General features: G+C 32.9%; 1 protein-coding gene across 2 annotated transcripts in view; it reads right to left on the bottom strand.

The window, feature by feature from the left end:
* LOC145277511 (SID1 transmembrane family member 1-like) overlaps window positions 1-15,904 on the bottom strand; it is a 171,813-nt gene that overhangs the window by 28,109 nt on the left and 127,800 nt on the right. For both annotated transcript variants that reach the window (XM_080128936.1, XM_080128935.1), the window contains 6 exons: window positions 14,052-14,125; window positions 10,014-10,080; window positions 7,153-7,301; window positions 6,852-6,900; window positions 3,308-3,425; window positions 1,797-1,933 (listed from right to left, as the gene is read on the bottom strand). In XM_080128936.1, the coding sequence (XP_079985062.1) occupies window positions 1,797-1,933; window positions 3,308-3,425; window positions 6,852-6,900; window positions 7,153-7,301; window positions 10,014-10,080; window positions 14,052-14,125 (594 nt within the window). The remainder of the gene's footprint in view (window positions 1-1,796; window positions 1,934-3,307; window positions 3,426-6,851; window positions 6,901-7,152; window positions 7,302-10,013; window positions 10,081-14,051; window positions 14,126-15,904) is intronic.

The raw sequence follows: 15,904 nt of genomic DNA, 5'->3' as shown, positions 1-15,904 counted from the left end.
CACTTCCCACAGCAGTAGAACAACGAAACTCGGCACAGTTATTAGTCTTTCTCTACATAGGAACCACCCAGAGTTATGCATTTCTCCCATTGTTTGATGCAGTTCTGAAGACCGTTTTTGTAGAACACCCCAGGTTGGTCCTCAAACGACGACGTGGCTTCAGAAATCAAGGCTGCATCATCTGGGAAAGGCTTTCCTTTCAAAAACAACTTCATGGCTGGGAAGAGGTGAAAGTCAGAGGGTTCAAGGTTAATACATGCGTCTGAGCATTAATATCTAAGGAGAGTGCTACATTTATACTATCAGAGGCATGGTTGATTAGGGTGCAATTCTTATTCAAGAGAGAACAGTAAAGAAAATATAAGTAACGCAGTTTGTAAGACTAGCCTAAGGCACAATGAAAATGAAAAAAGCTTCGCTAGTCAACAAATCATCATCATCATCATCATCATCATCATCATCTTGTATGAATCCAAAAATTCTATTGTTGGCATTGGTTTCCCTGATATTTTTCTAATCAGAATTCTTTCTAGAAAGACATTAGGTATTTACAAGAGGGACCATGTGAAGGTTGCCAACATCCTAAGTGAAAGTGATTTTTGTGGAACAAACTGAATTCAAACTTTCGACACATAGGTCGTCAATCCGTGTTATCAACCACTGAACAGCCATCATCTCCCAATCAATAAATGAAATATTACAAGTGAATTCATAATTAACATTCATTTCTTTTTTTTTATTGATCTCCACATGCAACCAGATTCGTTTTTTCTATAATATTCACATTTAATAGAAACATACTACAAGTGCAATCATCATCATCATCATCATTGGTTTAATGTCCGTTTATATGCTAGCATGTGTTGGACAGCTTTAAGACTTAAAGTAATCTATCTCTGGCCAGGTCCTTATTTATCCTTCTTTCTCTCAAGTATATGCCCTTATCACTTCTTCCCATGTTTACCTTGGCCTTCCGCTGTGAACTGAACCTGCTACCTCAACTGCTCTACATTTACTAATCCCAAGAACTCTTATCATCCATTCTTTTAATATGGCCACACTATCAAAATATCCTTTTCTGCATACATCTCCCTGTATTATTATGCAGATTTAATCGGCACTTCTACACTATTGGGACGAGATTTTGTAGTCGATAAATGGAGTTTTCAGATAAAAAAAACATGGTTTCAACTGATTTTTTTTTTGTCAATTCTAATAACTTACAATGGTAACATCCAAATTATGCAGACAGAATTAGCTGAATATTACTGAATTATTAAGAAAACAACTTTAATCATGTTAGCAGGTAAAAAATTGCCGCCATTTTATTTAAATCGAAATGGAAAATTACCTCCCTTTTTTAACTTTCCTTGTCTTACGATCATTTTCATCGAATTCTATTTTTATTTTCTTTAATAAATAATTTTCTATCTTATCGATTTTCGTAATTTTTGGATATAATCATCTTAAAAATACGGGGAATACGTAGATACCATTGTTTTCATGTGAAATTCAGTTTTACGATTTCCGAAATTTCGTCCCAATAGTGTACAAGCGCCATTTAATCTTCCTCTGAGCTCATCAGATCTAAGTCTGTCTTTAAGACTCACGTTACAACCCATTGTATCATTCTCATATAATTTCTCTCCATGCAACACATATCCACAACCCTCACTTAGCAGGTTTCACTTATATACATCATCACATAGTGTACACATGCTTGACAGACACTCTTGCATTGTTCAACAATGGTAATGCTCTGTAAAAGTCAAAAAAAGAGAGAGACGGGTTCTTACCACTCCAATGACTGCTATAAATATGATGAAAGCCATGTAAAGATATGCAGTGTGCGCTTTGGCGTTGATATCTGGATGCCTTGTCTGATATAAGCGTAACATACACAGGCAAGCGATGATATACATGAATGAAGTATCTGCAAAAAAAGTATAACAACATTTAACGGAGATGAAGAAAGCGGACATTAATTTTTTAAAAAAGGAATTTATATCTCTATTTTGAAAATTATTTTATAAAATTTTGATGAAATAAAAGATGCCACTCTATGATTAGTACCGATTAAAAAATGACGTAATTAGCAATGCATGAATCGTACCTTTGTAAATGCTCATTATCTACAACTAGAGTGTAGTATCGGTTCAATTTGTGAAAAGTGATTATATAATAGAAAAATTTTATTATTGAAAGTTTATTCAAATTTACAAAAACACATTATAAACCTGTAAAAAAAGATATACAAAATTTTTAATTATCCGAAAAGGATTACAAATAAAGTATATATATATATATATATATATATATATATATATATATAGAGAGAGAGAGAGAGAGAGAGAGAGAGAGAGAGAGAGAAATAAAAAAGAACAAACCGAGTTATGTGTTCATCAACGTTTCGCCTTTATTTCGAGACTTCCTCTAAATGAAATAAAGATGAAATGTTGATGAACACTTAACTCGGTTTGTTCCTTTTTATTTTCTCTATTTTTTTTGGAATACTATCTCCATTATTCTCATCATATATATATATATATATATATATATATATATATATATATATATATATATATATATATATATATATATATATTAGAGCATTTACTTGATCCGTACATTACTTGTCTCAGACTTTGACGATTTCAAACTTTGTACTAACCAGCAAAATTATAGCTAGTCTATATAAATATCATTTTACTAACTGTTTTTCCTCTGCAGATAAGAGTCATTCTTTGAAACTCCATGGAATAAGAAAATTATTATCTATACTTTGCATCTATTGTTTCAAAAATGCTGTAAATTGTAATTTGCTAAATTTAACTTTCTTTCCATATATATATATATATATATATATATATATATATATATATATATATATATATATATATATATATATATATGTGTGTGTGTGTGTGTGGAAAGAAATTTAAATTTAGCCAATTACAAGCTTATCAATTAGTATGCGTGAAACGTTTAGATTCCAGAAATTCAGTGATTTTTAAATTGAATGGTGTCATTATGATTAAGAAACTAAATGTCTTCATTAAACAAAATGAAATCAAATGTTTTCTAGCTATTATCTCTTCACAGCATACCAGTAATCATTCTGCAGTACACTAATGTGTCGTGGCACAGTGGTTGGGAAACACTGCTTTAAACCTAGAGAATATAATGAAACATTTTTTTTAGTGTAAGGTTCCTGAAGGTATAAGACCGAGTTGATTGCCCCATCTGCCTCTAAACGAAACTGACACTGTTTAGAGAAGAACAATTGGGAAGAAATAGGACAACTTACCAAATTGGAAATTGGAATATGTTGGACATACATGGTAGCAGGCACTCATCACTCCTTCCATACAAAGACCGAGTCCCATGGCATAAAACAGGCCATACGGCTGAGGAATTCCGTAGTACTATAGGGAAATATAGAAATAGAAAAAGAAAAATCAAATAAATTGGTTTACACAATACGCTAGAACTTAAACTTTGTCAAAAAATTACGAAAATAAATTATGCTCTGCCAGTGTTTGCACTAATCTATATATTCATGTTATTTGGATTTTTCAGACTACTGTTCTCATCTTGAGTTCCTTTTTACAACGTTTTGGCTAATGTAACTGCCGACCTTCTTCAGGTGCATCTTGTCGAACTTGAAATCTGGATGGAATTTCAAACGAAACCCTTTATTTACTTCATGTGGGTAGCATGTTCTTGTTCCATCAGCCATAAGTAATTTGAAAGCATTTCTTTTTAATACAATATTTCATCTATATATATCTATAAAAGTCAATATTTGTGTGTTATAGAAATTGATATGTTAACAGAACGTTCAAATAAGTTTCAATAAGCATAAAATTTTTCTAAGAATCTGAAATTTTCCTTTGATTCCTTCTAGGATCACTAGATGCAATTATCGGTTAAGTTCATAAACTAACTGAATTATATTAAAACAAAGAAACAAAATTCATTTTTTTTATAAATAGATTTTTTTGCATCATACAATTAAAAATAAAATGAAACAAAGAATATCTTAGTGGAGAATGTATTTAAAAAAGATTTAAATAATTATTTTTATTGGTATTTATTGGATTTAAAATAATTAAATCCATTTTAAAACCACTTTCTGTTTCACAGCTATCTGTAAGAAATGGAGTTTTTAAATAGATTGTCAAAATTTTCCAAGGTTTTAGTAAACATTTCTCATTAAGGCAACGTTTAAACAGTTTTGCAAGAATATGAGCTAGTTACAATAGCAGCGTTTTGAGCACAATGATTGAAATGTTGCTCAGGCTAGTTGCTTTTTGATATCAAGGTTATTGATAAGTTTCACAACATCCCGGACAGATGTTGCTGAGAGTACTTTCAGTCTTGGGAGGAAATTCAGAATAACAAAAAAACAAAAAAAAAAACAATTATTTTATTGGTTTATTTTTATTTGTTTATTTTTATTTGTTTATTTTTATTTATTTATTTATTTTTCTTTCCTTTACTCAAGTCAAACCAAAATTGAATCCGAAAGGATTTTTCCATTATATTAAAAAAGGGGTGTGTTAAATGTTTTTGACTCCTAATGGGGATATGACACCAATGATTTTGACGATAAGTTTTATAACCACCGGTTGTGGTAATCAACCAATGAAAATCTTCCAAAGTTACTATAAAAATTGTTGACTTTTGGATTCAATCAGTTCACAAACCGCATTTGATTCTTCGCCACCATCTTTGTTACTGGCAAATACTTCACACTCAGTATCGGGACTGCACTGATTCTTGACCGCCATCTTTGTTCAATATAATGTCTCAACACTTAATACAGGAGATAGATGGCCTTGATCATAAAGGGTTAAGTTTGATGCAAAGTTCTTAGCTTTTTTAGATGCTGATAAAATCACTATAGGTTCATTGATGGTTAGGATAGAGGACACCCCTCTGTTTAGGACTCTGTTTGTTATATATCAAAATTTGTAGGAACCAAGCTTCTGTTCAGTTACCTTACACTTGATGAATTAAACAAATGATTTTCGTTTTGCAGTGGTTGCTGAGGTCTCTAAAAACAGCTTTAGTTCCAGAATATCTATTTCATTGAAAGCAATTGAAATTCTGATTTCTGTGTGCATTGGCAGCAGAATATTCTGAAGTGAACCACAGCTGACTATTTGGTTTCTGTTGGAAATTCTTGGAGGGTATGTGGCTGTCTATAACAATGGTAACTAATCAGTTAAGCCGAATTCTATACAAAGCATTCTTTTTGAACATGAAACACAGAGGTATTTAAAATATGAACATTCGGAAATTGTCTCAGTCTGCCATCAAATATCAATACACTGTGCAATGGAGAGGGACTTGTTATATTTTGTTTTTATCTTAATTGAGATAACTGAATGATCTGGGCAAGTTGTCTGAAAAAGATTTCCGTCAGCATTGGATACACGAGTGGGTTCATTAACAATCTGTGTCAGATCATAAACAAGGAAGAAATCATCACAAAACCCCACTTCATCATCTGTCTTGTTCGAGTGAACTAGTTATTCAATATTGTGAACATCGAAATCTTCACACACGTGAATTTTGGCAGAGGGATGAGCAGACAGGATGTGGCCAATTTTCTCAGCAATACTCTCAAAGATATTTTTGCCACAGCTGAGTTTTCACCTGCCTCTATTAACTTACACTTCTTACACACAAACTGGTTTTACCACCTTTCAAATAATCTGTAATTGTGTACGCAATGCTTACATGTATTACAAAAAATTCACTCCCTTTCAACAAACTGAGCAACAGTTTCAGACCTTTACTTTCTCTAACATTCCACCATTTAATTTTATAAGTAAACTTTGCATTGATTCACAGACAACATAAGTTGAAACAGATACATTGAGAGCATTGCCAATGTTGCTGCAAAGAAAGTAGGCTCTCTCTACCATGCTAGAAAGCTACTTATGCCTGAAAGTATCCTGTACTTCTATAAGGCCATGATTCACCCATGTATGGAGTATTGGTGCATCTGCTACTAGTCTCTAACTCCTGGATACGGTTCAAAAGAGAGTTGCCAACTTGATAGGTCCTGAACTGTCATCTAAGCTTCAGCCTCTGTCCCATCGACAAAATGTTGCATCCCTCTGCCTGTTCTACAAGTATTTTAATGGTGGATGCTCTGACGAACTACAAGCACTTGTACCCCTTCAACGTAAATACCCCCAAATAAGCTCAACAAGCAGCTAAATCCCACCCTTACACAGTAGAGATCTCTAGGTGTAAGAAAGCCTTCGACTCCGATAGTTTCTTCCCCAGAACTGCTAGACTTTGGAAACCTCTTCCAGGATTCTGTTTTCCCAACTGTACTGACATGCAGAAGTTCAAATGTAATGTGAGCAAACATCTTGCTACTCATCTCCCTTCATAATGTCCCTGCAACTTATGTCCTTGATAGTAGCTCCCTACTTCAAAGTGGCACTGTGCCGTGTTTGAGGTGAAAATTGAATTTTAAAAAAATTTAAAAAAAAAACGATAAATACTAAATCATCTGCATCTCTTCAGGACAACCTTGTAGCAATTACATGATTGAGATCTTTTGTAGTTACAAAGTGATTAAATTGGATTTGGTTGGCTAAAAAAGGTACATTAAAACTCACATAAGAAATATATCAGGCAATTTGAACATTTATTCGACTTTCTATTGTTGCAAGTGTTAATATCTGTAGTGCAAGTGTTTTTTTTTTTTTTGTTTTTTTTTACACAGTGATCACCACTTATCAAGGTCCGGAAGCCACTCAGGGATAAGGGTTATTCATACAAGAAATAACTTTTCACTGAAAATCTATAAAAAATTTTTTACCCACCTGTTCAATATTTCCAAATTTCTTTACTGTTTCCCGATGTAACAAGTCTCTAAATAATATACAAAAACAAAAAGATAATTAAGATTCAAAATATTTGATTTACAGTAATACTTTTATAGAAATTAAAAAGTCAGGTGTGTATGAATACACATTGTATTTAATGATACAACATAAAAATAATAACAATACAACATAATCACATTGAGACATCAGTTCTCATTAGGTCATCAAAGTTAAGTACTAAAATGGGTGTATATTTATGTTTATATATATATATATATATATATAAAGATTTACTGACCGTCTGCGGACGAGTAATAGGAATAATATGCCAAGCATGACATATCCGATATTGCTGAAGACATTATTAAATGCGCTGAGGACTCCAAATGGCATGGCACACTTGAAGTTATAATAACAAGTGTCTTCATTACCAGTCAAATGCAGAACCTAAAATAAATTAAGAAAAAGAGAAAAATTAGTTTTATAGAAATTAGAAAGCCAAATAATGATGTTTTTTTGCCCCCCCCCCAAAAAAAAAACATCATTATTTGTCTTTAAATGATTTATTTTAAGGAGCTTCCAACTTTAAAAAAATCATCAGGTTTTGACATTTTTTTTTCTTTGTAAATCACCTTTCTTGTCAAAGATATAAAATCCCTTGTGGATTGTAGTCTGTCGAAGTGTTAGTTACAATTGTGGGTGGAATGATAAAATTGTCACCCTAGAAAAGAGGACATGATTCCATTTCTGTTTGATGAAAACCGGGTTTCTTTTTTGTTGCAGACCATCATACAAAACCCAAGAGTGATAGGAACCTTCTATCATGTCTGAAAGTGACATGTTTAACGAGCGAGATCAGAGATGCGCCGCTGTACAACTCATGCTCTCTACCGATCCAAGTTATGACAACAGGACCATTGCCAGCACCCTCAAAATGCAAATCTGGATGGTTCAACGCTTGAGAGCACAGCTCAATAAATTTTTCAGCCATGGTTATGGTCTTTGGTGTGGTTGTAAGTAACGGCCACATTATGACACCGCATATCTTTAAAATAAATGGATGGTCACATTCAATCCTGCCAAGACTAAACTGGTTTTCTTCAATAATTACAAGAAACCTTCTCTGCCACCAATAGCAATGGCCAGTGACTCCCTGTCCAAGAGTACATCTTTCAAACTGCTTGGCCTAACGTTCACAGGAAATATGAGCTGGAACAATTATATTGAAAACATTGCCAGGGCCGCTGCAAAAAAGGTAGGCTCTCTCTACCATGCTAGAAAACTACTGACACCTGAAAGTATCCTGTACCTCTATAAGGCCACCATTCGCCCATGTATAGAGTATTGTTGTCACATTTGGGCTGGTGCATCTGCTACTAGTCTCTCGCTCCTAGACAAGGTTCAAAAGAGAGTCGCCAATCTGATAGGCCCTGAACTGGCATCTAAGCTTCAGCCTCTGTCCCATCGACGAAATGTTGCATCCCTCTGCCTGTTCTACAAGTATTTTAATAGTGAATGCTCTGACGAACTGCAGACACTTGTTCCCCCACGACGTAGACACCCTCGACAAACCCGACAGGCAGCTAAATCCCACCCCCACACAGTAGAGATCCCTAGATGTAAAAGATCTTTCTACTCCAGTAGTTTCTTCCCCAGAACCGCTAGACTCTGGAATTCCATTCCAGGTTCCTGCTTCCCTAACTGTACTGACATGCAGAAGTTCAAGTGTAATGTGAACCGACATCTTGCTGCTCAAATCCCAACATAGTGCCCTAGTAGTTGCTGCCCCTGATAGTAGCCCCCTACACCAAAGTTGCAATGTGCCTTTTTTGTGGTGAAAATGTAATTAAAAAAAAAAAAAAAGTCAGCTTGAAAGTCAACATCAAAAGAGTGTGCTAATTCCCTGGTGCAATCAGGTGACCACTGGCAGACTCTGCTGTGGCAGCAAGACTCAGCGCTGGCATACAAGTTCAAAGAAACCCAAGATTAGCTTCAGAAGGAGTGCTATGACATTGTACCCTTCTCTCTTGATCTGAAACATGGAGAACATCACCAACATAAACTCCCAAAACACCAAAGCCAGTCTGATCACCACCATCTGCCAAGTATTCACCGAGCTCCCACTGGCGCTTGTGAAAAAGGCATGCTCTCATTTCCAAACTCGTATCGAAGCAGTGATTGAGGCTTTAATAGATGTCAGCTGTACTACATAATCAAGTTAACTGAATTGATTTTTTCAACAAAAGTTTTAAAATAAAACTGTAGCATTGTTTTCTTTAGGGTGACACTTTTATCGTTCTACTCTGTAGATGTCTTGTACCACACATGGCTGCATGATATGGGTTAAGAAGAAAAATGTTGGCATTTTCAAAACATTGTTTTCGTATTTGAATTATATTATAGAAATTAGAAAGCCAAATAACACTGTGCTTTTTTTGTTTTTTCTCTGAACTAAATTGTTTATTTATCTTAAAAAAAGACATATCATTATTTGACTATGATATAATTTCTATTATATCATAGTCAAATAATGTTTTCAAAGTGCCAATATTTTTCTTATTATACTATTAGCATTAATACTAACATTATCCTGCTTTGATATTTCATAGGACACAAAACTTCTGTTTGTGGGATTTAGTTTTTAATTAAAAAATAAATGCATCTTATATTTTTATGTAATTATTGTGATTTGCTGAATTTCAACGACAGACAATTTAAATTGATATCATAATTTTTTTTTTTTTACTTGGGAGTCATCACTTACCAAAGCCCGAAAGCCACTTGAGGATAAAGGTTAATGAATGTAAAGTGGTAGTGTAGTAATCGTTAATGGTGTAAATTGTGTAGAATTTGATTATTTATGGGGACGGCTCAACAAGAACTTCTTTACATTGGATTTGAAGGCTATCATGTTGTATTCATGTGGGAAGCAGGACAGCGGAACAATGTTCTACAGGTAGCCAGTTCTAGGAAAGAAGCTTTGTTCATAGAATATTTTTAACAAAAAAAATTGACAGAAATACTGCCCAACGCCTTACTTGTTTGGAGTGAAAAAGCAATAAAAAAGAAACAAAAAACTTTTTAAAAAATAATTTGTTTGCATGGCAAAAATAAAAGAATGTAAATTTGAAAATAATTCCTCACAAAATCTGAACTTACTTTTTGATATGTAATCATTAATTGCACGACAGGCAAGCCGTAGAATATTGCGATTGACCATAAATTCCTGGAGAAAAGACAGAAGAAAAAGATAATCATTTATATTGTCTTTTATCTATTATCCTCAACAACATTCATAGTTATATATTTCAGCCGATCTACTCTCCAGCCTTCTTCAGGTGCCTGGTTTATGTGCAGTAATGTCTTTTCAGTAGTTAAATATGATATATGAGGTGCCTTCAATAAGTTTCTAGACTTATTTCGTATGTACACTTTTACTGATAGTACACAACTCAAAGTCCTCTTGTGTAAGCATGTCAATGACCCTAGTCACAGCCTCTTTCATTTCTTCAACTGTCTCATAACGACAGCCTCTAAGGTTTTCCTTAAGCTTAGGGAATAACCAAAAGTTACAGAAGGTTTGAACTCTAGGGAGGATGAGGAACTGTCAATGTCAACCTTAGTCAAATATTCTGTGACAAGGACGGAGCTGTGAACTGGTCCATTCGCGCAAATCTTCCACATCTTCAGTTCCTCGTAAATAATTGTCTGTACAGTTCTCACACTGACTTAAAATTGTGCAAGAATTTCATGGATAAGGACCGTCGTGTGTCTATAGAGACAATAATGTCTCTATAGACACATGACAGTCCTTATCCATGAAATTCTTTATTTGACCAATCAACTGATGTTCTTACTCCTCCCACACCTCTTATCATGTCTCACAGATTCCCTGCCTTCCTTGAATCTCTGATGCCACTCAAAAACTGATGCTTGATTCATGCAAGATGGTCCAAAAGCAGTCTGAAGCATTCTATAGTTTCTGTGGAATTTTTTTCCAAGTTTAAAAAAGAATTTTATTGCATATCGTTCTTCTAAAGTGTCCTCATATCCAGATCACATTTTTGAAATTCACCAGCTGCGACAATCTGGCTTTAGTAGGGTGTATTCCAATTCCTGCTGTAGCTATTCATTTGAACTTTAAATCATAAAAATTGGTCAATCATCTCATAAGATGTATAATAATAACATATTGAATTTTCAAAAGACTACGACAATTCTAAATGCCGGTACAAAAAAAGTCTGGAAACTTATTGAAGGCACCTCATATGTTCACTTAGTAATTATTTTCATTGACAGGATTCACTTGTAACCCACCAAGATGTCACACATAAAAAAAACTATCTGCACTTACATGGTTTCCTGAATCAGTGGATTGTGATAGCACTTTGAGAAGAATTTTTTTTCAGATTTGATCAGAAAATGAAAACTCAAAACGAAATAATTTACGTTGATAAAATTTATTCTTGATCAATGACATTCCAATGGGAATAAGAAAGCACAGGGCTTGTTGAAATTAAAAGCAAAACTTCCCCATTTTTCTATTAGCTATTATAGCAACATTCATATTCGTTTGTTTCCATTTTCTTTTTTTATAATTCTTTCCTGATACAAAATTTTGATGTTCATTATATCTAACTTATCTACCAAACTTTATCGCTAGAAACTTGTCAAAATAAACAAACCTTCAATTCCAAATGCGATCAAATCTTATTATATACATTATCATATATATATATATATATATATATATATTGTATGTATATTTACTTAAATTTTACTATATGAATTTACTTACTTTTTTTTTTTTCCTTAAATTGCAGATACCGGCCATCTTCTCCCCTTAAATAATTTTTATTTTTATATTTATTCTTTTCTTATTTTATTTTATATTATATATTATATTTTATTTTTTATTATATTTTATTTTTTTATTTATTCTTTATTTTCTATTTATTTATTATATATTTATTTATTTATTTTTATTTTCCTTTTTTATTTTTTATTTTCCTTTTAGTGTCGTTTAATAACTCTTGCTGACATTTTTTTTAAGTGATAACCTGTACATTTTAGTTGACCTATATTATTTTGCCCTATATATATTTTCGCACTTTTAACATTTCCTGTCTGGGTCGTTTTGACTTTTGTTTCCCTTTATTTTATATTTAACTTTATCATTTTTTTTTTCTCTCTCCTTTTTTTTCTCTCTCTCCTTTTTCTTCCTAGATCTTCTTTATTTATAGTTATGTCTCGGAAGTAGAGTGAAAAGCTCATCTTATTTTTCTTTTATTAATATTATTATTTTTTCCTTGTACACATGTTTGTGAATTATTCCATGGATTTCTGCCTTTGGATTATTATGGACGATCTTCTTCCAATTACGGGATGTCTTTGGATTTTACTTGTACAAATGGAAATTCTTTTAACTTTCTTGAAGTTTTACATTTGGATTTTACCGTCACTGGATTTTTTATCTTCCACCAGACTATCCATTAATGTATAATCACCTTTTTATTTACCATATTCCCTCTGCTTAACTTATTTTGTTTTCAAGTAAGATCTTTGACTTATTTGTTGTTTCATTAAATACTTCTGCATGCAAAATCCGATCCCACATTTTGCTAATTCCTACCCTCTGATGAGAAGGAGAGTATTTCTTCGAAACTCTGTGGATTAAGGACTATCCATTTATCTAGTGTTTCCTTTTCAGATTAAATATGTTTTTAACTCATTTCAAAGTGTTTTTTAACATATTTCATTAACTGTTTGCTCATATTATAAGCTCTATTTCTTATTTGGTATTATCAAGCTTTTATATCTGGCTGAGATAATTTTATAAATATTAATTCTTTAATATTTATAATTTACTTTAATTTTACCATCTTGGATCATTTTGGTAAATTCAATTGTAATTTTCATTTTATATATATATATATATATATATATATATATATATGTATCTCATTCCATTTCATAACCTTGTTTTGTGTAACTTATCTGATTCTGTATGATGATGATTTAGTTAAGACTTGGCGAAATGCTACGGAAAGTAAAAGTCTAAAAGTGAATGTTACAAAGACTAAAGTGATGATGAGTGATTGTAGTGTTGGAAAACCATCAAAGAAAGGAATATTCCTCTGCTCGATTTCTGGAACGAGAGTTAGGAAAACTAAATTTTTTGTGGGAATTGTAAGCATTGAATATGCAAGAAGTGCAGTGGAATAACTATTAGCTTGAGAGATTATATCAAATTTGTGAACAAGTGTAAGATCGTTAGGGTGACAGCCCTACAGATTCTGACAATGGACTATTCGTGACGTCACTTCTGGTAACCAGGTTCTGCTTTTCAGCAGTCTGAACCCAAGACTCAGATAGAGACTGTTGTAACTTTACTTTGTCTTTCAGTTTAGCAGAGTTCCCACTCAGCTAACATTGTTTTTGTATTTTTTGTTTAATATATTATTCATTTCACTGTTTCCGAGTCTTTTCGTTATTTTTTCCAACATTTACATGATAACAAAGATAAAATGGAGATGAATGAGAACTAAGATGTGAAGAAAGTATATTTGTTTGGTGAGATTATTGAAGTTGTTCAGAATATTGTTACCTTGGTGCTATCATTGGAGCACTGGGTGGAGCTGGTGCTCGTGTGATTGCAAGAGTTAGAGTAAGTACAGGGAACTATTATTATTATTATTATTATTATTACTATTATTATTATTAACTAGCAGATAGTTAACACTGTCAACTAAAAGAAGAGTCTATCAGTTAGGTGTGCACAGTATGATGATGTATAGAAGGGGAACTTGGTCAATGAAGATTGAAGACATGTGTTGCATGGAGAGAAATGATGTGAGAATGAAAGCTAGATGTGTAATGTGAATTTTAAAGACAGGCTTAAATCTGTTGATCTCAAAGGAATATTAAATCTAGACAGGAAACTTTGTTGGTTTGGTCACATTGAAAGATTGGATGAAAGTTATATGGTTAGTAGATGTAAAACAGTCGATTAACAGGAGGAGGCCAAGGAAAACACGAGAGAAAGTGATGAATTTGAGAGAAAGAGAGATAAGATTTAAATTTGAATTCCATGTAGCTGATTTCATAGTCTGTGATGGTATCCAATACACCATTCATGCAACCCCATTATATTTTCAAATAGACAAAAGAACCAAATAAATGAATATGCAAACTCACCAATTATACACTTTGCCATACTTGGCCAGTTTTTTCCTTCCTTTTCTTGATAAGTCGGATACAAATAATGCTGTCTAAAATATTTGAAAAGAAACACCATAAAAATATATTTAAAAAAAATACATCGATAAAAAAAATATTTAGAAAGTAAATATCTTTATACAAATAAGTCACCAATTATCAAGGTTAAATCCAGTTTGTTCCACAAAAATCACTTTCACTTAAGATGTTGGTAACTTTTTTACGTTACTTCCTGTAATCCCTGATGCCTTTCTAGAAAGAACTCTGACTAGAAAAATATCAGGGAAACCAATGCTAACAACAGAATTTTCATATTCATAATTAGTAGAAACAAAATATATTGAACAGAAAAGCAAATACAACAAATACAAGGTGTTGGTATACATCAGTCCGATCACCATGAGTGCAAAGCTAAACATTAATCGGGATAGGGTTTAATGAGTTGGATACATTCGTCCATAGAATGATGAAGAATATCATGGTATATTATTTTATTATTTGGAATTCTTTGAGATGAAGAATTTGTATATTTATTTTGTGGACTGTTATCCTCATCTTCATAGTTGTTGTTTCATGATGTTTTAGCCAATTATTCCTCTGACCTTCGTCAGGTAGTAAACCGTGACGGGATAGGAATGTTGAGTCTCTTAACTTTATCTTCAGTAATTACTGCCTTCCATAGTTGTCGTCTCACCACGTTTTGACCTGCTTTGAGTAGAATTGAAACTGCTATCTTCAGACAATGCTCATGTTCATTGTTCCTAATAAATCCCACGCTAGAACGCCCTATGTAATCCCTCTTGTTCAATCCTGCTTAGAATACCCCCATTCGCCTTAAATCATCATCATAATACCCCTCCCAAAATTATACACCACTTCATAGTGCTGTTGTCATCTCGGTTGCATCTGTCAATAAAATGCCCCTGCATAGATAATAGACATCTTACACACCGATAAAATAGAATTACCACCCATCCACACTATACCTCCCCCTTAAGCCCTAAAACATACACTACATATATTTAAGACTATAATAAAGACCCTATACACCTTTCTACATTACACTCTATATAATACGCTCCTCCTTTATTTAGAATTCGATAAAACTCCCTCCAACATCATCTATAATTTTAATTGATCTATTTCGTTCCTAATGAATCCCATGCTAGACGCCGCATCCCCACTATGTTAACTAGCATCTTCTCTACTGTTCTGATGAGAAGCATTAGGCTTCGAAATGCCTTGGCATAAAGAGTCCCTTCTATCCCCCAACTAATTGTTTGTATTCCCTTATTAAATAAATGAACCAATCTATATTTACCAATATATAGTCTTTGTGACGTCATTTACCATTCCTATTGTTCTCCTATATAAGCTCCAATGATACTTGTTGAGCTTTATATTATCCCAATAAGTCTCCCTTGAGCTCACTTTTTTCTTCTAATGTACTAAGCTATATATATATATATATATATATATATATATATGATGTATATATCATAGATTTATGCTTAGCTAAAGATTAGTTATCAAGTCATTCACAGAAATATTGCACTAGAAAATGACAGTAATTTTTTGAATTCATTTTAACCCCATGTTTCACTTTAAAATGGCTCATTACCAATAATTCCAGTCCATATCATGATCCAACTGCCACCTTGTTGGCATTTAAACAATTGCCTGCAGCCATGTTGCTTGCAAACCCATCAGCCCCATTCAGGCTGATACTTAATTTGTCTGTAAATATCACTTTACTGAAATCAGTTTTCATGTACATTTTTGCTCCCTGCAACTTCTTTCCTTATGTCTTTTTTTTTCATTTCAATGAGTTT

The sequence above is a fragment of the Euprymna scolopes genome, chromosome 6 (genome assembly GCF_053919585.1).
Source record: "Euprymna scolopes isolate OS-2025 chromosome 6, ASM5391958v1, whole genome shotgun sequence".
NCBI classification, from domain to species: Eukaryota; Metazoa; Mollusca; class Cephalopoda; order Sepiida; family Sepiolidae; genus Euprymna; species Euprymna scolopes.
This window is presented reverse-complemented; position numbering and strand designations above follow the sequence as displayed.